The sequence below is a fragment of the Temnothorax nylanderi genome, unplaced genomic scaffold, assembly GCF_030848795.1.
Source record: "Temnothorax nylanderi isolate EJ_2023f unplaced genomic scaffold, tnyl_v1.0 TNYL_tig0073_pilon, whole genome shotgun sequence".
Taxonomy (NCBI): domain Eukaryota; kingdom Metazoa; phylum Arthropoda; class Insecta; order Hymenoptera; family Formicidae; genus Temnothorax; species Temnothorax nylanderi.
Window position 1 is genome coordinate 287570 of NW_027249135.1, and position 24447 is coordinate 312016.

A 24447-nucleotide genomic window follows, 5' to 3' on the forward strand; every position below is an offset into this window, starting at 1 on the left:
CGCGACATCGCGTTTCTCTGCCCAGCAACATCTGTTACAATCGAAATAAAAGCGTACGAAGGTTGAACGTGACGCATCCAGGAAATGAGCATACACGCCAGAGACGTTCGTAAGGTTTTACGAGGCTTTTACAATTGCACGTACGGTAGAGTCGCGTACAAGAATGTATTTGTCAAAGCATTTATGTATTGATAAAAATTCTATGCGCGGTCACGGAAGAAACTCAACGGCGCGGCGCGCAGCGATTTCCCTGTCTCCTGCCGCGACGAAGGTCCCCGTTCCTTTTAGGTAACGTGTCAGGTGTCAAGACCTTGAAACCTCCTTCGCGAAACAGGAAGATCGAGTGGGAAGGCTCGAAGAAGGTTGGATCTGCAATTTGTGGCTCGACCGGTTGCAAGCGCGCAAGTTCGCAAGAAACGCGCTTCTTGATAAATATGATGTCGTTAATGTACGCAGGCACGACCGACGTGGGCATTAAAAGCCTTTTCCGCGGCACGCACGAGTGTCGCCCGCGAATGAAAAATCGCGCGATAAAGAAACGCAGGGACATTACAAATGAATCATTGTATTATCGAGCCGAAATCGTCTCGACAATTCGTGGAAAATCGCGCGCTATTTATGAGGAGAAATCAAAATTTCATCCGACTGGCTGCTTTCCACGATCGATGATTCTTCATTTGATAGCGCGCCCGAAAATAGAAGACAGGGGTCTTCGACCCCTCGGTCGTATCGGATGTTGACACTGCGGTTGACGTGGACGACTGTCGCGGAAAGTTAGTCGACATTAACGTACCGGCTAATGAATCATTAGCGTCCCTATTAGCCCATTAATGTCTCTTAACCTCTGGGGGTCTGTGCCATATCCGGTTGGGTTAACCGCATGGGAGCAGATGATGCTGGATGCACTTGCGTCACAGACACGACTGTATCGGGCTCGTGTGCGCCAACTGGCTGCGGCGCTTTTGCATTAAAAAATTTTTTTTTCTCAACCTTTTTATTAACGTCGCAACTGCTTTTTTACGCTACATTTCCTCTTTATTACATGGCTTACAATTTACTATTAATTTAGACTTGTAATTACAGAGAATACCTGTATATATAGTTTTAAATCCATCTCAAATATAAATTTATATTACTTAATTTATCATTGCATAAATAATGTAAATAACAATATAATGTAATAATCACAAATCTCATTTTTTAATTTTTCTTCAATTTTTAATCAAATTTTTTCTCAAAAATAATAACTATTCTAATTTAAATTAGAGCGTGTACCTAAATCATGCTGCTTTATCAGCTGAAAGCTGGGAGAGTAATGAATGAAATAATTACGCAAATCCCGTTCGTTAAACGGAGCCCAGTCGAGTTTTTACTGAAGCTCCTACGAAGATGCTCGCACCTGACAAAAATCTGCAAGACTCCATACAATTACGCAAGCGCCAAGCAGTTGTAAGTCTGTTTTGTTCGTCGACGATTAAGGAGGCTATCTCGCTCACTTAAGATCGCTCGTAAAGTTTATGATAACTGTTCCCATATTTTTTTTTTATCGCGTATCATTACCGAGCTCCGGCATGGATACGCGCGATTCTTATCTTTCGAGAACCGTCCCGTGCTGCGCGGGGCACCCTACGACGAATTTCTCCTTCTGCCGAATCTCGTTACTGGAAACGACCGGAATATAACGCGACCATAAAGTTCCACGTAATCGAGTTCATCTTCGCGCGATTTATTGCTGATGCATTCCCGTCTTTCTCTCGCGGCGTTACCCGCGCTTTTTCTCAAGGATTATAACCGCGCGCGCGATGGATACATACGCTGAAAAACGGTCGACGTGGGAATTTGCGCAGTCCTACTCCAATTACGCGACCGTCTCTCGAGAGCTCTCGCGCGAGTCGACGAAATCACTCTCGAAACAAACCGAGACCTGGTGGAAATAATAACTGCGTAAATATAATGCCGAGTAGATCGTAGAGATGATTCGCTCCGAACGTGCACAGATAGATAAAGTTCGCGCGGCCGTCACGTCAACTCCCGGCTCTCATTAAACGACGGGCGCCGCGCGTGATTCTAATATTCATCTCCGTCAAGGACTAAATGAAAGTCTAAGTCGGGTTATTCGGCCTGTAACCTCGACTTTCGCACGATTCTGAATCGCCATTAAATAAGATTGACTAGCGAATATTCAATCTCCTCGTAGATTAAATCTAAGACGCCGCGTGCTTCTCAAAGTGTACGTCGGAACATTTATTATTTTTGAAAACTTGATTAAAAGTCGAGAGAAAGAGAACAATAAGGAGGTTTACGGCCGTTATATTAATGAACAAATTGCTGAAGTAATAAAGAGCATACGATTGCGAGATACCGTTTTCATCGGTTAAAGCTATTTTGCCACGATTTAAATTTCATACTAAACTAACTTATTAGTTGATATTAAAATTTTAATGGAAGTAGTTTTTAGAATTAGCGAACTAATTTTAACGCTAATATCACCCACGGGATTCGAAATTTCCATTACACAACTCCGGTTTCTATATACACGACGAGAAGCAGCCAGCCAGCTGCGTATCACAAACTTCGACGCGCACGCACGTGTTATTTATCCTTTCTCAGAGGGTGATAAGCCACGTTCGTTGAACGTGATCGTCTTGTCCGAACGGCTCGTGTTTCCAGGGTGGTTAAACTGCGCCGGACTTGCATTTCGGACGAACGCGTGTGCACGATGCATTTGCTACAGCAGCGTCTGGTTGCGATTATTCATCCTCGCTGGGCCGTAAGAACGAATTGATTATTGCTTTATGTGAGCGTCTTTTTCCTCACCGATTAGTCATCGAGATTTGAATCAGCGCATAAATCCGCGACCTTGGACGGATAAGAAATCAGAAATATGTCGTCAACGAGAACTCACAAGTATCTTGATAACAACATAGCTAATCGTTACGGGATAGTTTGCAGAAGCCCGTTAATCACGCGAATCTTTTTGAATTCGCTAATGATATATTGATGAATAATCACGAGTAATTTATAAGCGAAGTCGGCCATCAATTCGACGAGCAGGGATTAGACCGCAAGTTAAACGTGTAAAAAAAAAAGATGTACGACTTTGGCATATTCCGTATATTATTAACTTAATATTGGAATAATGATTCGACAGCTTATTTTTCGAATTCCCGGTTATCTTCGGGGTTATTAACGTTAGGCGAGGCCTCGTGGACGCGACCGTGAGCAAGAATCTCCCAAGTCGTGTACGAGACGATGACGTCATGCGGCAGCAACCTCCGGCAAGCGAGGTCCGACATCCTCGGTCTCTCTTCGCCAACGATAACCTGTTTTAACGCTGGAACTAATCGGCAAGTTCTCGGGGTCGTCCGACACTGTCTCGCTTTAAAGGTCTCCCATGTGCCCGGTCACGAACGCGAGTTTTTACAGCGGAACTGTTCCCTGGAACCACTACCGCTCTCGCCGATCTCGCCCACTAATCCCGAGTTCTATTTCTTCAAATAAATCAACTGAAGACTAATAATAAAGATAGATAGTTATTGTTTGTGATTATATCACTCGAAAATATGTTACGCCAACGACGATGAAACATTCGTTATCTTCCTTCGGATTAAATTCCAAATATAATATAGATAAAGAAGATAAGGTCAATTAATGAAAAATTTCATTTCCGATAAGAAAGCGAGCTAATCTGATAAGTTTAGACAGTCACAGCGTCAATGTCAATGTACTGCGCAATGTAAAATGGAAAAAAACATTCAGTCAATGCATCATCAACTCTTGTAACTCTTCACGACTCTCATGACTGGTTATCTATCGCACGTAAAAATTAGTGACGCTTTACGTGCCTGTTAATTGGAATGTATACAATACGTAACGCGGCATGCAACGCACGAAAAATTCGCTGATGCAGCGATGCTATCGTTCGCGTTACGTCAATTAAATTCCTCCTCCTCGATTGTTTTCATCGAGTCGCCATCGCGCGCCTGTGACGATCGAGTCTGCGTATTCCAGCGAGAAATAAATTGCGCTGGCTGACGCGGCGTCATTATGTCATCATCCGTGCAGGTATTCCTGCGCAGCTTAGAATCGACCTCAGCTCGGAACCGGCGGAAGGTGAGACGTGACATCAGACTTTCTGGGAACAAACGACTCCTTGTTTCCCGTTCGCACGGCTCGCCGGAGATCGACGAGGTGCGTCGTAAAAATATGGACAGGCACGTCTCGGAGAGCTAGCCTCTAGGGCCAATCTACGTCGTCGAATATTCTTTCTTCATCAACGAGGCAAAGTTGGTTCTAGCACGTTTTACGGGCGCTCGGTTGTGCTGGCAGAACTTTAGAAAATTATTTATAATTTATCAAGTTATAACTTATCAGTTTATCATTTATCATACATTATAACTTATCAAGTTATAATGTGTAAGTTAAAACTATTTATAACTTATCAAGTTATAATATACAAGTTAAAGTTATCTATAACTTATCAAGTTATAAATATTACATATTTATAACTTTAATTTTTATTTACATAGATCTACAAAAATTGAAACTATAAATTCAGTGTAACTACGAGTCTAAATGAATATCATTATTTCAATTTCAGGCGACAATAATCGCAACTCACTGTTGCATGATTGCAGCACGCGTCACTTTCGGTCTAGAAGTAAGCGCTGTTCCCAGATCTTTGTTAAGAGAGCTACGTCTTTTAAGGCGGTTTTTTTTCGCACGGAAGGGACTTTGCTGTAGTGGCGCGAGAATCTTTCCGTAATTGTCGCCGTAAAGTGCCCGGACGAGACTTGCAAATATCGCTAAGGACCTCGCTGCCATTTACTACACTCGGAAGGTTACTCAAAAGATCTCTTCCCCGAGTCCCGCGACACAAAGCGCTTCGCATGACTTCTGACACGAGGAAACTAAAAACGTTTTCTCTAATCGACGTAATTCCTAGAGACCGTGAAAAAAACTTCGTGCGACCTAACTGCCATTTACGCAGCACATCGCGATATTATCTTTCCGTACTGCATTATCGTCCTATTTTTAACATGCAAAAGTGACTCGCCAGTAAATATCGGTTGTTCATTTTCTATTTTTTAAATATATATGAAAATTATATACCTAAAATCTTCTAAAATTTAAAACCTAAAGTCTTCAGGAAAATTGTTCACAATCTTTTTCATTCTGCAAAGAATACCGATATAATAACTTCAACACTACTCCAAAGGCGTAACTCAGACACATTTCAAAATGTATGCGAGTTTATTGCTAGAGCAGCGACAGCAGATATTACGACGCTCCCGGTTATCTAACCAGCTGACGTCAGTCGATAATTAATCATTCAGTGCAGCCTGTCTCGCTTTGCGATAATTATCTTTCATTCGCGTATTCATCGTTCATTCGGACACAGGTAAATTTCCTTTGAGCAAGTCGCGTCGTGCAATATAAAATCACACGAATGAGCTCGTGAGGAAGCAAAGTATTTCGCAAATAAAGGAAAAATCGCTTGTATATCAACAATGTGAGTATGTATACTTATTTTCGAATCGCATCGACATTCACACTGCGCGAACTTGGTTTAATCGCGGATTTGCCATCATTATAAATAAAACATGCTGTTTGCATTAGCAATTTCTCAACGTATTCGTATATTCGTATCGGAATTCAGAATGCCCGCGTATCGCCGAGTGATCTTGAAATTGCGACACATGTTACAGATAGTTATGCATTTATCCGAGCGCGTTTTGAAATACTCCTAACGATTAATGTCTGCTAGTGGCTCGTAACTGACGTGCACCAATAAGGATGACTAACGATGTGAGCGAGTTGAGGACACGTGGGTGGAATATAACGACCTGCCGCATGCCGCCGCGTTCGTTAAGAATGACGAATTTATCTTATTTATATACTGGCGGCGACAGTAGTAAATTATCTTAAACATATCAATTCCATTAAATGAATTTTTTTAAATATTTGTTACAAAATCGAAAATCTGTCAAAACTCAATTTAACTAGTTAAAATTACTTCTAACAAAGCCCTCTTTCATTAGTACTAGTTTTAATTAGTTAAATCTAGAATTTAACACACAGTTAACTTGTTGAAATTAATGTTGACGAAAGGACTTTGTTAGAATTAATTTCAACTAGTTAAATCGAGTTTTGATTCTAACATATATAATGCATTTATGTTCCAATATAATATACATCTACGTTTGGACTGCTTTAAAATTTGAATAGAAAAGTATGATAGAATCATAAAATCTCTGCGGTTTTCGTGTCGCGGATAGAAACTTCGTTTGTGAAATGTGTGAAGGTTTGGTTTTTTGATCGCAAAACAACGTGGAGGAATATCACGCGACCATGCGTGAAGCACGCAACGGCTCTCAATATGCAACACATCGGCGTTTGCATGCGACAAGATGGCGGAAGTGAATTTTTGTGGAGTGGCATGTTTGTTATTCGGCAGCTGCATCTGAATGACTAAGAGGCTGCGTGGGCGGAAGCGAATCATCAGTCCTGAATTGATAGCGCGCACATTCCCCGTGATAGAGACCACCTATCTATCTACCTACATATACCTTATCTCGTTCGTATGCAAACTGCAGCACTCGCGATATCTCTAGAGTTACGCGATGAGAGCGATTTCCAATCGTCAATCTCTGGGAATCCCTTATCTAGATTGCAGACTTCGCGCTACTCGAATTGGCCTACTTTATTCTATTCTAGAAAAAAATCGGTATTTCCCAACCGTCTAATGTCTAATTAAGTAACGTTACAGTTACATTTAATTTGTGTGTGAAGGAGAAAGCTAAAATAAAAATAGTTGCTAATTACAAAAAGAGTTAATATATAGGGCAAGTAGTGTTGAAGGAAAAATTTCTCGATAGAAGAGGTTCACATAAGTTACGACAGTTTGAATGCTTCATAAGACTCGTTGGATTTGCGTCTCTTTCGTCTTCTCTCGACGAAGTTTTCACGCGGAAAGTTCTATCGCGCTTATATAGACGGTTCTTCGAGTTCTCTCATATCCGCCAAGTTGAACGCTCTCGTCTAACAAACGCTGTTTAACGAGTTCCTCCCGTCTCTTTGTGCCGCGAATCGAATCGCCGCCGTCGGTCGGTATTGTCGAAAATAAATCGAGTCGAGTAGGTCGATCGTTTCGCACACGACAATCAGCAATCAAGTCGCGCGTATTCAAGCTTCTTTGCTACAAAATTAGCCGCCACTTATAATTGACGACGAATTATCGATGTCTATCGTCGTTCGCCGCTCTCAGTACGAACGTGTTCAATTAGAACCGCGAAAGTATCTACGAAATCGCTTCATAGTAATTTATTAGTATGGCAAAATGGTACTCCAATTCAAAGCCTTCAGATAATTTTTAAGTAAGTTCAGTTACATTTAGTGTGTCTGACAAAACACAAACGCTAATTAGCGTCGTTAAAAGTTGCAGAAGTGAAGATATTAATTATAAAAAGTTTTAAAGGACATTAATGAGATTATTATACATTTATACAGGATGTTTTCGTCGACGTCTGCAATTTCGGTCATAAGTGTTTGCGCGGTTTCTATCTTTTCCCAATAAAAATTTTCTGCAAAGTCAGGAATCTTCAAATTTCAGCATTAAATGTGCTAACGATATGTTACGGTTGACGTGAAGATATAGGTAATTTATTCGTGCAACCATTCCTCGAATCATCCGCGCGGTGGAAGACTTTAAGATTGAGTGAAGGCAGGATAAAGCTGTACTTAAAGTACATAAAGGGCACGTATTCATATATCAAAATCTGAAATGCGTGAGAAGGCATCCCTTTGTTCCCGCTATCTCTCGGTTGCCAAGCTATATATATGGACGAATATCCACGATATTAATACCGCCCGCAGAAACTCCGACACCTACGAAGAAAGAGAGAGAGAGAGAGAGAGAGAGAGAGAGAGAGAGAGAATTTAATACAGAAATATTTTCTCTTGCCGCCCACCGAGGTTGTGCAAGGATTTTCTCGCCAATCCCCTTCAAATTCTTGTAAAATATCTCGATGCACCGTGCATGACGCGGATTACAAAGCTGATTACAATGAGAGCGTAACTATTTTATAATGAATCGCGTCGAATTTCTTTATTCGACTAGCACAACACGGCGTTAAGGCTCCAACTCTCCAGAAATCAATTCGCCGGGCCGAAACCAAGCGGCGAGGAATTAATCTCGTTACGTTGCCGGTTCGTTGCGCCGTTCCATTATGCTGTCACATGAATCGCGCGCTATTATGAATTACGCAATTGGCTTTTGCATTACCGGGAACCGCGGCGTGCATTTCCCGAGGTGAATTAGTTGCTCCTATCCGCGACTCATACACAATCATTTGGAGAAGGAACTTTTATTATACGCGCGGACCCTATTATGGAAAAAGGATGGGGTGGCCGAGCTGCTTTACTTTTAGACGCCGCGCCGGCTATCCCGCAACTAATGAAAATCCGCTACATCATCCGCAACTTCTTTCCCGTACCGCGGATAACTCTCGAAACGTGCACAGCCGCCGCTATTCTCTCTGGATTTTATCCCCCGCGAATTTTATTCTGGATGGTAATATAATCCGGTATTAATCCTGGCTGCTGCTTTTTGTTTCATTCGTGTAACTGAACTGACGAAATGTAGACGTGCGGTGCATCCGTGGCTAATGCATGCATGCGTCTGGCGATGCATGCACGCACGTGCATACCATAAGCGCGCCCACGAGACGTTCTCCATTGGCATAATCTGAGACGTGATTATTGCAGAATCGTAGATTGAAGCCCGATTGTTAAAAATATTGAGGATCCAAAGAAATAATACACACTGCCAAATTTCAATTTTTCGAAAGTATCCTGTCATATTCGATCCTGTGATACGATCATTATTTATTTTTCTCTTTCTACGTCAAAGATATAAATGTGTTTATATAGTGAGATATAAACGTTATTCCACTTTGTATATATTTGATTATCTCCTAAGCTATAATTTCGTTGTGTCGGCACGACGAAAATGACGCGTTTAATAATTCATTGGTGCATTAATTGTGACAAGCTCTATTGGCGCCATTTAATGGCTGTTTTATGTAAAAAATTTCACGTTGCCCTGTTACAAATAAATTCAGGCGCTCGACTACCAACTTCGTGAGTGTTTATTGGAAATCGCGATCGGTTACAATGTAGCTCATAAACGGAGGTAAACGCAAGAGACAAACACGTGCGGCGCGTTCGACATGCGTGAAAGCGTGGAGTTCGGTCAAAATCGATACAGCTACATTTGTAATACGCCAGGTCATTAATTATTATTTAATGATTAATTTATATGTGAATGATTAATATCCATTAAACGCAGTGATTAATTAAATAATTCACGCGGATTGATACTCCGCCATATTTCCTAAAATCCAATAAGGGTATTGATTTCGCAACGCGATATTATTCAAATGTAATGCCACGCTGCCTTCCTCCCCAGAGAAACGCGCTCTATAAACGCTAACTTGATTTTTCATCGATTTTTCCTTTCGCGCGCATGCATTGTTAATGTCTCGTGGGACGGCGCGATCGCCGGGCTTTCGACGCATGTCGATATCGTGCACGTGTCCTGTAAATAATCATTAACTCTTGCCGTGCGGCGACGCGGCGTGCACGCGTGCACACGTGTGCACGGTATCGGCGAGGCGAGAAATAGGGCTTTCGCTCGTGCTGGCCGGGCTGGCCGCCGAGCGAGCGCGATCATTTCGATGTCTGTCACCGTGACGCGAGCAACTCTACGCGTATAATACGTAACTCCACGTGAATTATTACACGCCTGCACAATACGCCTCGCTCCACCGTCGGCGTACGCGTACCGTAAAGGTAACTGCAACGAGGCCTGCACGAGGGCCTGAATATGCAGATCACACTCGCGTACGTACATACGCGGAGAGGGGCGGGGACAACGTCTCCGCGCTCAGCATCCGGCGACGCGCGACGTCGGGAAACTCGACGACCCGATTACGCCGATCGTAAACGCGGAATTACTCGACTCGACCTGCATTCCACGCCGCGCTCACGGCTTACGAAGGACGTAAATATCCCATCGATATTTATCCGCGCGATATCAGTTTTTACGCGATCGGAGCGTAACGTTCGGAATGAAATCTCGCGTCATGTGGAATCTCTTTATTAGCAGTTATCCAGTTACTCGGTAGTAACGTTATGTTTACTTTAATGATAAATATTGGAATATTGTGCATTAATATTGTATCTTATTTTGGACATTAATGAACCATTTAAACTAGCTGCAGTTTGAAAAGATCTAATTAATTTTTTTTATCAAATTTAACAAAATACGAATAAATACGAAAATATTTCTCTCACAAATTTTATATATCGCCTCATCCTCTCAGTTTCAAATTGTCGAGTCATAGATTGACGTCCAGTCTAATCCAGATAACGCGGTCGATTACGTTTAAAATACCGGCGACGTCAAATCGAGCCACGCATTCCATCCTACAAGGTAGACGGAGAGTAAATACGACGAGAGACGGTGGCTCGAAAATCGTCGAGCGATATTACAGTTTCATCATGCGGAATTTCACGGCTCAGAGAGATCCTCCGTCATAAATCCTCTTATTTATCGTCCGCCTTTTACGCGCGAATACGAATCTAGGCTCCGATCGCGGGATGCGGCCGAGAGAGAAGAGAGTCCAGCCGCGACCGATTGGATCCGTGACATATCACGACCGGCGCGCGCGCCTTCGTGTAGCAGCGTCTTCTGGATTTATGTACATACCTCGCATGAGGCGCCTTTAAGCGGCGAAACAAGTTTCGTATATTTTACATGCATTTGCCTTAATTTACAGTTACATGCCGAAGCCTCGGAACTGCAGCGATATACACCGGACAATTTCGTGTTTTATGAATCGGGATAAGCGATTTGCCCGCTAATCCGTCTCGCGCTATTTTCACGAGATTTTTGTTAACCGTAATGGCAACGTATTAGCGAACCGTGTCTACCGATCAAGCAAAAAGCGTAACGTAACGGTGGCGTTTTTCAATTTTCAACCATATATTGCTACCGCGTGAGAGGATCTTTCTCAAGAGACTGAAATCGCTTGACAAAGACGCGTGAAGAGGCGCTCGGTGTGACGTAAAATCTCGTACAACATTGCTATGCATATAAACGCCATAAACCATGGATGTTGCATAACAGCCGATGCTACATCTATTGATTGAAGCTAAGCGTAACATTTCCGCATTGCTTTCTTCTGTCGGAAATAAATGTGAAGATGTAAACGGCAGCGAAATTGCGGTCGATTACGCGATCGCCTTTCAACATGAATGAGACGTACGCCAAGATGTTCGCGCGGCGCGGCCGCGGCGTCCTGAAATCTCTCGTTCACTGGGCACGGCACGTAGCACGTGCTCCAATCTGACATTTCTACACGGCGAGGCGATCCCGCCACGATTTCCGACACGTGCGGAGAAAGCGGGTATAGATTAAGTACCGTACACTTTTTCTTTCATTTCATCTGATTCTCTAGGATAATCCGGGTCACCGTTGAAAGTCTCAATGAATTCGTGCGTCGAATTATAAAAACCATTTTCAAGACTGTGAGATTAATCAACAACCGAGGTAAATCACCGGTTCGTAGATAATGACGACGAAAATAGAGATATTATTATCTGTTCTTGATACGGCGCGTATGTCACTTTGAAAGATAAGCTTTACGTGTAAGATAAAAAGTTTCATGTCGCGCATGAAACGTTGATTACGCAGCAAGTTACGCAGTTCCGAAGTTGATTAAAACAAAACGATCGAATGAAATTCTATTACAAGGTTTTCACGACTGTGCCGAATTTGCAGGGATCCAGGATTAGTATTGTTCACCAGTCAGGGAAAAGCTCGTCTCTATCGACCCGGGGATTTAGCGACGAAGGCGGCGGCTGAATCGAGCGAGAGGATCTCCGCAGACAATTGGTTACGGCCATTGTCTGCGACGAGCCGCGCGAAAGGCAAATGAATCTCCCCTCGCCATTCATTCCGGACGTTTAGTTCGCTCGTACTAGAAGAGGCTCGCAATAGAGAAGGCTCATACTAGAGGCGGCAATCTCGCCGAACCTGTCTGTCTGCCTGTCTGCACAATCGCATGCGAGTGGCAGAATGGGAACGCGACGACCGACGACGTCGGAGGATGTGTACGCTAATCTGTCGCCGGGATCGTTGTCCCACGCGAGCGACTCGAAAGAAAGCGACTTCAAATTACTCTCGATTTCCCCACCAGCGTGTGACGACCGAGTCGGTTCTCCGTCGCGGTCGTGTCGTCTCAATTGCGTGTATCCGCCTGACTCGGAAAACTACTCGGGAAGGGCGCAGCTCCCAGGGCACAGCCAAGGATAATTCCTGTCCGCGGGAATCCTGGCGCCTCGAAGGCGGCTCTTATCAAGATTGCACGGGACGCGTTTGCGTGTCGACGCCGCGTATCGAGAACTCGCGTAACGCTCTCAGCGGAGAGCCCTTATTCGTTTTATTCGCGTGCGAATGAAAGTATCAAAGTATCACAGGATACCTGAGAGAGAACGAGGGCGTAAAAAGTGCCGGGGGTTTATCGACACGGCCGTATTTGCGATGAGTGCTGTTTGCGGTACGAGCATGGATGGTGCACACAAGAAGGATACCTGAATCCGTAATAATCATGAAATATTTGCATAGCCGTGTGCAGCGTATATCGTATTCGTAAATCGTATTCACGGGCGTTATATCTTCGAGCTTTTAGAGCTTATTCAAAGCTCGTCCTAGTAAATTGGTATTTTATACAATACTAAAAATGTATAAACGTTATATTAATAGAATGTAAGAAAAATTTCATTTTTTCACTTATTAACCTTGTACTATTCTCTCTAATTTACGTATCACATGCGTGCAGGAATGCATTAAGAGAAAACTACGACACGACAATCGCATTATTTCATTAAATGTAAATTGGAAGAGCAAAACAACGTAAGTGCCAAAAACACTTTTCGAATTTTTTCATATTTAACTTCCCTATGATATACAGAGGAAGTTTATTTTATTTAATTCTACTAAACTACTGGCGATTTCTTTTTTCACTCCGCACTTCATTTTTATTGACGAATGCGAGGAACTCGGCAAAATAATTTTTCTACTTAACTAGCTCTTCCTTCCGGAGAGAATTTTCGAAGGGATCATCCGCGAATCTCCATTCACATTTTGCAATCCATTTTACATCGATATTTATCGGAGCGAAACGAGTTTTTCAGAGGGAATATGCGATATGTGTGTTTATCGGAGTGAAACGAGTTTTCAAAGAATAACTCGATATCGGAGTGGATAGGTAAAATAACATTTGAGCGAAGGAGAGATCCTCTTCAGAATCTAGGTTGCGCGTGACTTCTTAACGACGTCGTTTCGTTTCGAAATGGAGCAGTCCGTCCAAACGCTGTATGACGCGTATATGATCATGATTAGAGCAACAGAATGCACCGCTTGAGAAATCTCCAACTGTTTCAAACTAATCCCGATGATCGTCGCGATAATCAGTGGAAGCACGAAGCAGTACCTATTGGCTACTTTCTCGGGCTCATTTGATGGTCATACTATCTCTCTGCAATTATAACGTGGCACATACACATTGGTTGTGCTCCACTTTATTGTTGCATAATCCGTGAGTTAATGAACATTGGGGTCGGAATAATGGACTGATAATCCTTCACAGAATAGGTACCTATAATAGAAAATATTAGAAATGATATAATACTCAAAGTCTTTAGGTAAATCCAATAGCACAATAAGTGTTTAATGATAACATTATTTATCATTTTTAGTGATACTTTTAATAATTATTAATTTTCTCGTTATGTTTTACTTTCTTCGTTTTCGAGTATATCTTTATTTTTAGACGTACAAATTATATAAAAGACCCTAATAACCTGTATCTTTTTATTTAAATATAAAGAAGATCAAGGTTCCAATAAGACAGAAGTTACTTAACGTGCCTTATTATCCTTGATAGAAAGCAGTCACGCAATTTATTATATCCTTGTAAGAAATGTACGACAGCGTCACGAATGTTCAGAAGACTTATGAGCTGGAATATTGCATAAATCAATCACGCAAGAAACAAACGTGATCAACATAGTCAAAGATCAAGGATCAGAATTTGTTCGCTGATCACGATCTCTGAGAGATGAATATTATTAGCTAATGACGGATTCACGCAATTATTCCAGTTATATTCGTTATGTCGAAATATTATTTCGAAATATTAAATTTATATTTCAATATTCAAATTATTCAAAATCACTAATAGCTTTATATATATATATATATATATATATATATATATATTTCTCTCATACCATACAGCTGTACATTTTGCAAAATATTAATTATTAATATAAAATATTAATAATTACTATCAAAAGCATAAATACATTTTCAATTTATTTATACGGAAAATTTTAACAAGATTTAATTAAAATTCATTTAACATATAACATATTAACATTTTGTAGCAATTCACTGAACATGCATGCATCAATATTTTATAACAAGTTTATATCGTGTACAAAATATAATTTCTGTCATCGACCACCGATTTATTACGATGATCGAAGACCATGAAATTCACGTGATGACCGTTCAAACATTAGTATCGATTACATTGAGATAAGCCTGTTTGTCCAAGTGTGATGAAACACACCTCTTCCTCCGGGAAACTAACTACGTAGGAAGTTAACGAGTCGATAAACCAAGATTTACAACTTTATTACTTCCCCAACGCTTGACTCGTATTCGAGCGCGAGAAATTTATTAGCTTATAATCCTACCCTACGATATCCTACTCTATGATTATAAACGTCTGCGTGTAACCAAAGAACGTCAACAACTGCAAGAAAGTGCATTCTTTATTTCAGATATTACCATCTGCCTCTGCATTCGCCTACGAATAGTCAATCCCATTTAAATGGTACGGAGAGTATCCATATATTCCATACGATTGTTCTCGATATTGGAATTTCGTCTCGAAATCAGGCGATAATTCAAACTTGGATATATAAATAGTGATTTGAATATTAAATAGTTAATCAAATAAATTATTTCTCTTTTCTTTTTACTATTAATCTGTTTATAGCGTTTCACGTGTTTCTTCTTAAAATTTCTGGTTAATCTGTAATAAATGTTCAACGATTTGACTCGCCAATACCTGGCTAATGCCTGGTCATTAATCGTTGACTTGTTAGTAGAAAATTCGGAAATCCCGCAAGCTCTTACAAGACAGCTCGTATAATTCGTGAATACCGAGATTTACAGACTCGTTTGCGATTCAGGCGATATCCAAGTCGAACGCCAGTAAGCAAGATTAATTCACGAATAATTCTCCATGAACGATAGCGTGATCGTAAATATTCGAGGACTTCGGTCGCGAGAAAGTGATGATGCTCGCTATCCGACAATTGGCTACGAATGTCCACTTGAGCGCAGAAGATCACCATGAAAATCGGCTGTAATTTACATCACAAATAATTCCCACGATTCATGCCTACCGCTAATCCCAATTTAATCCTGCAACGCAGTAATGGAAATTTATCGGTACCGATTGACCCGAATATGCGCGATATTAATTAACGATCAATCGAGTGAGATGTTTCTCAATGATCAAGAATGATAGGGTGAGATGTACATTATCTGATAATAATTAATGCTCTCTGTCAAACATATTTAATGGATGCGTTCTTTGACATCATTTGTACTCAAGAGGAAATCAGAAATCAGAAAATTATTTTGCTTTATCTATTATGTAACCGATTTATCAGTCAATATATGTATATCAACGTTGATTGATATGGATACAAAAGATTAAAGAAAAATTGGCGTTTTATAAAAATATGTATCAACAGTAATTAATTGTAAAAATAAATAGATATATTAATGATTAATAACTATTTTCCATTAAATAAGATGCTTAAAGTAGATGCGATATGTTACGTGACAAATATGTTTTATCTTTCTTACAAGGTATATACGAAATCAAGTATCATCCAAGAAACAATTATCGTTCGTAAATGTCATAATAAAATAGCAATTTATAATTCTCACCACTTGTCATTCTAATTCCTTTAACTGTACAAATCGTGTGATATACTCACTTCGAGACGAACAGCCGTCTTCTCGATATACTGACAAGTCATTAATCACAAGATAGTTAACAGTGCGCGCTCGTAATTGCTAATTAATCGTAGCGAATAATCGCGTTCGATATCTCATACTTGGTGTGATTGCGTCTCGAGGGATAGTGCGAGATAACACGAGGCGGTTCACGTTCACATTGCTACCTATTCAGTCGAGCGTCGCCGTGCGAATGATAGCGCGACCTTGATGTGTACGCAACAGCGAACAATAACATCATGTACAAAAATAACTCACGTCGAACACCAGTCACCTTGTTGACGTTTTGATATTTAATTGCTTTATACAATATATTCACGCTGAATATTTTGTACATTTCGAATTTTTAATGAGCTATCATCGCGTGTTAAATTTAACATTTATATGACAAACAAATTTTACATTATTTAAAACAAAAAAAAATTATATTATGTAAATTAATTATTATTATTTCATGTCAAAGTGGCACAATTTTGCATTCTGAAAGAAATAAAATTATGTAATTTTAATAACCTATGCGTGAGACATACATATTTCAACCACATGTCATGTTCGTTCTACTAAATAATGGAGAATACAAAGTTTTCAATTTTGGTCGACAAGTTAGAAAAATGTCACAGTTTGTTACTAAAAACGATGGAAGTGCTTTTTTAATTAAAAAATAACCGTAGGATATATAAATCAATACAATTGAATTTTTTTCTTAATAATTGAATTAAATGGAAGCAAATAGGTATGAGAAAGTTCAAGAACTGCTTTCTTTTTCTGAATAATATGTGATTGGAATAACATATTTGAATAATACATTAAATTATAGGAATTTTCTAAAATTTGTTTTTAATAGGCCGGAAATAAATTGGCACTTCCTCTAAGTTAATTAATACGGTATGTGTCACGACAAACCCGCATGCTTAACGAGTTATTAATTGTATCTGCCAGTACAACGTATAATTCAGCAAAACATTATCTTAATTATGTAAAAATCAAACGAGAAAGTTGAAATAACTTATCTCTAACATCGCATTAGACAAAATTCCGTATTGTAAATAGCGGTCTAATACATTAATATTGATTTATGTAAATTTAACACGCTCGGGTTCGTGGAAGGAAAATACAAATATCGGGGGTACCGGTAGGAGAGTGACTCTCCCTTTCACAATCGACCCGCATCTATCGGTCTGCTACCGGACATCGGTATCGTGTGTGTACGTACGTGATGAGATATCACGGTGGCGCAACGTAACGATACAAATTGAAACGCGAGCCGGTCCATGTCCCCGCGTGCGTGAAACGCACACCGGAAGTGCATTGTCCACGTTGCGGCGAGGGATGTGCCATTGTTCCGCGATAAGAGCCCGGCTTCGTTTCGCTCTTAGATAAACTGCAGATAATTACGATCGCACGCCGCCGCTCCGTATTCTCACGAAGCCGGCGCGGGCGCGCACGCTCCGCTTGGGAGGCAGAAAATAATTATCAGGCGGATTAATTGGATCGCAACGTGGCGGTAGACGTACTTGTGAGACTTCCTTTCTTCTATAGTAAAAGCATTCCAGGATTCCATAATTTCTCTGCCACTTTTAATGGAATTTTTTGCGTTAAATTCTTAATTGGCATCAATAAGAAATTGTGAATAATAAAGTTGCATAAGTTATATAAAGAATTAATTTATTGAATAATTTTATATTTACATGTTCACGTGACATAATCACTATATTAATTTAATCAAAGTGCTTAAATGATAATTTTTTTTAAATACCACATTTAAAATTGTATTCTCTGCGACTAAGCGCCAAAATATGCTTAAATTAATTATAGCTATTCTTAATGTTATATTTAGTAAAAATTACAAATTCATAAATTTTATGTAAAAAGAAGTTCTACCCTTGAAATAACTATCAAATTTGAATATATAAATGAAATATATAAATATAAAATCGCATTTGTTTTTACTTATGCAACTATATTTCAAAACATATAAATGTACCATTCTTGCTCTGATTTTTCAGTCTGCTGACACAGAAAAATTTCGCTTGTTAGCTGAAATTTAGCAAACGCGTTCAGGCTTTTTGTCCCAGATGGGAGATTACGTAAGCGTCCACGGTGCGATTGCGAAAAGCATTAGAAAGTGGGACGACGATAGCGTATCTTATCGCATTGTGTCATTTAAGGGACGATAAACAACGCGAAATGCACTTAAGGGAAATTCGAGGGCGCAACGCGACGGTGTCGGGTTAATTGCGGGTAAAATTTTGCGCAGGATCCAATCGGACGAGGAATCGTCATGGGCAATCTGGTGGAAGTCGACAACGCTGTCGTAATTACCCATCATTAGAGGCACGAGACGAATTCACTCGTGAGTGAAAACCTATTTAAGCTAAATGAACCTTAAGAGAAGGTGCGGTTTTAACGTGTTCACTACCACAATCGAATTGGAAAAACCTTCGCCACAGACCACGTTACATTTTTAATAGTTTCATTCAACGTAGTGCATGTTTCAATTGTGTGCACATAGAATGTATTAAAGAGGTCAGCTAGTGTTCCAAATAATGATTCTATATATTCCAAATTCTATATTTTTCTATAGATCCTATATCTTATATTCTAAAGAATTCTAAATCACATATATCTAACATCAGTCTTTCGAGAAATCGATGTGTCACACATGTGTAACGCGTGATAGCGAACATGTTAAGATGGTATCCAGAGAAATGATATCGCAGTAATTGAAATATTATTGATATCAAATGTTGTATTCCGTCTAAGTGGTTCTTAAAGAAACCTGTGATGTCGAGACAGTATCGGAATGATATCGCAATATCGCGAGTATAACGATTCTAAGTAGGCTTCGAGCGATCGTTTCACCGAAGAGATACGAAATCGCGCGGCGATCGCTTCGACATACTCGCGAGACGATAGACAGACGCGTCGCCCAGCTGTAGATGAAAGATTAATTACTGCCGGACTAATTAGTTTTGTGGTTGCAGCGGGGATACACGCTCGGGTTGGAAATTTATAGCTCGTCCGGTGCGGCGCGCGCTCCGTCGAGCGTAAAACGTGCTCGCAATTAAAAGTAGGTAACCCGGAGGCCTTGTCGGCTCTATTGTCGGCCTGACCGGTATAGAGCGCCGCTCTTCCGCAGGTCATTCGTTTTGATTAGTACGATTAATTGCTTTCTTTCGTAAGCCGCGCGGAAATTCGGCGAACCTTTGTTTCGCGGAATACCATAAATATCGGTTAACACTAAACGCGATTTAACTGATTCGAGAAACAGAATAGCAAACATGACGTAGGATTATCCAAGTCTTGGGTTAGTTTAAGTAAATTTTATGAAAACTATAACGCACGTTCATAAACGCGAAAGTGTATTACAAGTAATCCTGACTTTTTTTTATTTATGAAATTTATTTGTTACATTATCAAGATTTAGATCGGCAACAATTAAATGAATAAATGCTTCTCGATAATTTACTCGCTCCTTATACTTGAAGTTATGCAGCTCCGATGCTCCAACATTTTCAGAATGCTACTTTAGGTGCGGCGATGCGTCTCGCTCTCGCAATACCATCCCTACAATGACGAGATGTTCAGACACGTCTGCTCGTGACACTCTTCTCGGATATTTCTCATGCCTGTTGCGTGAAACTCTCCTTCGCTCTCTTGGCAGCAGCCCTCTCTTTCGCGCCGTCTCTCATAACAGAGAGTCGTCACAGCACAATAAATGCAAGTACAAACGACAACGGGATCCATCGATACGACTTTAGCAGGACGTCTTTCGTCTATTTCTCGCTCTTCCCGTATTCCAGCTTATCATCCATCTCGGTTGCTCTCTCCTTCCCTTCCTCTCTATCTCCGTCCGTCACTTTCTGTCATTCCGCGCTATCTACCTCATTGTCTTTTCCACCTCGATGCTTCATTGCATTCCCCGCATTATATCCCTCTGTTAGGCATACCCTCGTAACGTACCCTTAGCTACCGGTGCATGTGCACGCGGGATGCATTCGCGCCGCGGAAATGCGGTTGAGCGGTGCAACGACCGGCGAGAATTCCGGCGCGTGACGCACCGGGAAACTTCGGAGTTCCCAATGGTTAACGTGTCTATGGACTCGTGAAAGTCCTCCACGTTACAGGGAAGCGTATAATGAGGACAAAAGAGAAGAGAAAAAGAGAGAGACAGCGAGACAGGCGAGTCAAGTTCGTTAATGGAACATCGCGAGGTGGAGTTGCGCATTTATTCAATGTACGAAACGTATCGCCGAGATAATGTCACATTGTGATAGTCGAATCGCAGGCAATTTACTCAAGTGATTAGATAACATTGCATTAAATACTCGTCGTATCGTTCAATCTTTTCGTACCTAAATTACCACTACTGCATCGTTTTAAAAATATTTAGTAAAAAATTAAAATGCATTTTATATATATTTATTAAGCTAGAAGGAAATTGCGATATATTTCGTGAATGACATCAATCTTTTTATACATCTTTCGCATTCGCGCATGTTTCCTACCTCTATCTCCGCGTTCTACTTTTCTAGGACTTTAATTTAAAAGTACGCTGGAAATATGTCCAAGAGGAGCAGCGCTCTGTCTCACATTCCTTGTTATACGTAGCGTCGCGAGATATTTGAGATATTTCGCGTCTTAATATTTTACGTGACAAGAAGGGAATGTCGGGGAGACGTGCGAATTAAGGCTAACGTCGCTCGAGTACGACAGCGACGTCGCGCGTCGGTTTGAATAGCGTCGCTGCTACGGCAATTGCTACGCGGGTGACGCGACGCGATGCGTGCCGAGATTAATGCAACTTTGCGGCAACGCGCGCCCCCGTTTCCGCTAATTACATGCCACTTGATATACATTATTAAACAGCACGCGAATACCTAATCTCAGTCTTTATTTACATTTGTTTTCAGTTCCACGTACAATTGTTAATCTGCGTTGTCGTATTTTTTTTTTTTTGCATTATTCTGCAGTAGTCAATAATTACGGATTGAAGAAAAATTTAATTATTAGTCCGGAATATTTGTTATATTTATTGATTTTATTATGGACATGGAGTTTGTCATTTGAGATTTTCGTGTCGTAAATAGTTCACACGAATGTCTTCTTGCTTGTCGTAAGAGGCGAAGGCTTAACGGATCGTCGTGGGATCTTTGAATTAATTAATTGATAAATTGCCTTAATTATGTCAGGGAGAGAGCCAATGGAAGAGACATGCTCGTTCTGACATGTCCGAAACTCGCTCCGCGGTTGTACAGCGGTAATTATCTCTCCAATTAGGCATACGTCGTCGTCCACGAAAACAAGTGTCGGCCGGCTGCATGCGGGATACGACAGAAATGCCAGACGCGTGACTACTCGCATAGTAGCGTAATTATTACGAGGGACATGAATGGCTGTAATGAGAGATGGCGTCATTTCCATCAGCAACGGCCGGCACTTGCGGAGAAATCGAGGGGACGGACTACCAGACGGATTCACTCACTTTCTCGCAGTCGTCTCTGTTTCGCGGATATTCAATCATTCATGAATCACAGCGCATGATTAATGGCGAATGAACATGAACAGATCGGATTTGACCCAACGTAATCTGTGAGCTTGCTAGTCTGATTCCACGGCACGAATTGAATATTGTATTATTAAATTCAAGAGAAAAGTTTAAATAAATTAAGGAAAACAAAATAATTTTGCTTTGCGACGATTTAATTTGATTTCCTCTACAATCAGAAATATATAAAATATAAATAAAAACGAGAAAGAGAGAGAGAGAGAGAGAGAAAAGAATTTTATTCTCTATGAGGCGCATAAACGGATGCATTGCCGTACGTTTTATTAGGAAAATAAATTTTTATTAGCATTTCTCTATTCGTTCGTTTAAGGGTCAATAAGACTGGATTAGCAGTGATGCGTCAGCAACGATCGTGAGTAACGGAGGAATGCGCTCGTCAAGTGCCAGGGAATCGTTGACACGATCGCTCATCGGAGCATCGCCATCAATGAACGAGAAGAGAGACGAGGTCGTCGTCGTCATCGCTAACCTGTAGTAGAATTTCTTCCTAGAACTATACCGACGACATATAGATAGCGATTAGTCATCCGACTGATTCATTAATGCCACACCAATCGAATTAAGGCCGGGCTTTCCTCGCGTGCATTAAGTGGGTCGACCCTGGATGCTGGTGGCTGATTAGCTCTCTCACGGAGCTGGCTCCCAGCTCCCAGCGTCTCTCTCTCTCTCTCTCTTTCTCTCTTGCGTCATCGTAGTATCGAAGTCGACGACCTAGTTTTTCTCACCTCTGAGGTCAGGCATTGGAGGAGCGTAAAGGGGTCTTCCACCCCTGCGAAACGCTCTCGTTCGCTTACATCGTGTTCATGTTTCACGTTAAAATTTCACCCACCGGATTTTACCTCGTAAATATTAGGTATTCATTTTGTGCAAATATGTAACGATAAATATGTACAAACAATTTGCGAAATATCTTTTATATTATTCACTAATGAGGCGTTATATAAAACTTAATTTTTAAAATAATTAATATATTTTAGATTTTGTTGAATTCTCTAGGATATTTTATTGAGTTCCTATCATGGATGTTTCTATTAAGATTGTTTTCCACAGATCTTGTGCACGTTATGCTCTCGGATAATTGTTAATTGCGATATTATATATTAGCGTAAACTCTAAACTTAAAGTGACAATTAAAAGTTGTAGATAGGTCGAATTGTGCCGTGATTATAGCTTTCATTCTCATTTTGACGAGTTCATTTTCCAATGTCAATCAAAATTTCTGGTGTAGCTTAATAAAACGGGTCACCGATATTTATAGGATGGTACCAGGGTGCTCGCACAATCCAGGGTATACCAGAAATCGATGAGCTTTCGTGCGCGCTTGCAGAAGGCAAGCAGTTTCCCTTTCCCCCCGCAAAATAATAAACTTCCTCTGTACCCAACGTATTTCAGTATATTGCGTGATGAATATTATGTTGCATAATAAATTCCGTACGAGTTTCTGTCTTCGCTATAAAAGAGCTTCGCGAAATGTAGTAAAAAGGGAAAAAATTGCTGTCGTAATCTTTTTAGTTCTATTTGTTGGCGAGTTTCTTACAAACTATTTTTTATAGACGATGTTATCTTACAATTAATGATCAGTCAAAAATAAATATTAATAAAACGAGATCAATCTCTTTCAATAAACAAAGTGTACACCTACAAAAATGTCGATCTTACGCTTACTTATATCGTTTCCTTTTTCTCTTATTTCCAGAAAACAATGAACGGACCAGTCTATGCGTCATCTTGTCCCGCATTGCAGTCGAATCTGTCGCTACACAGCTCATCCTATTACAGCGAATATAGCGGCACCACGCGAAGACGACTATCCTCAACGGGCGAGGCGGATACTTCCGCAACGTCAAGTTACGAGGGTAGTGACAGTTCCGAGAACAGCGACGAGTCTCGTCTCGATCCGGTTAGCCAGATGGAACGAGAACAACTCGAAACTTTCTTCCGCGGATTAAAATCGCAGGTAAGCTTTTTACGAAACGCGTTGATTAGAAATAACAAATTAAACGAATTTCTATAATAAAAGACAAATCATACATATACTTGATATACATAATTGCTACAGAATAGGACTGTAAGTCTGAATACGTTTATGGTACGTCGTTTAAGGGATAACGTTTCGTGCTTGGCAGGTATTCGTCTGTGAATCACTGGCGAACCTGTATCTCGGTAGCGCCTCTCAGACAGAGAGGTGGGAGCTCCGTTTCACCGGAATTCCCGTGGTGGTTCTGGATCTTGGGGAGACACGATCAAGATCCAAGAGACGGATTCAAATCTTGCTGGCAGAACGCGGTACTTGCTTCACCCTCTGGCGCGAAACTATTGACAACCTCTCATCGTACAAGGTAAATTACCATCGTTGATTGTTCAAGCTCTACACAAGCCTGTTTCGTATCAATATGTTTTCAAAACGGAGATTATTACAAATGTATTATTGCGTGAAACATATATGACACTCGATATTAATTATCAGTGGCAAATAATTAGCATTTAATCTCAGGCTGCAATGTAAAATTCGAGACTCGATGGCAGATAAATGCATGATAAACAATTCATTTACGCGTTCGAGCTTCTTGTTTATCTCTCGTGTTAAATAGATTACGGCGAGCTATGTTACAAAGCGGATTAAATTTCAGCACCGGACATTTAATGCCGTTTTGAATTTCTTGCTCGTGCTTGCCAGACGAAATAAAACACACAAGTGGTCTGAATCGCA

General features: G+C 40.6%; 1 protein-coding gene across 4 annotated transcripts in view; it reads left to right on the forward strand.

Moving 5' to 3' along the window:
- The window catches only part of Mesr3 (misexpression suppressor of ras 3), a 44745-nt gene that overhangs the window by 15595 nt on the left and 4703 nt on the right, over window positions 1-24447 (forward strand). For 2 of the 4 annotated variants that reach the window (XM_071709004.1, XM_071709007.1), the window contains exons 2-3: window positions 23434-23694; window positions 23864-24076. In XM_071709004.1, coding sequence (XP_071565105.1) covers window positions 23440-23694; window positions 23864-24076 — 468 coding nt within the window. In that variant the 5' untranslated portion in view covers window positions 23434-23439. Of the gene's footprint in view, window positions 1-5360; window positions 5513-18425; window positions 18522-23433; window positions 23695-23863; window positions 24077-24447 lie in introns of those variants that run through there. The other 2 variants (XM_071709006.1, XM_071709005.1) reach the window with 2 other exon arrangements.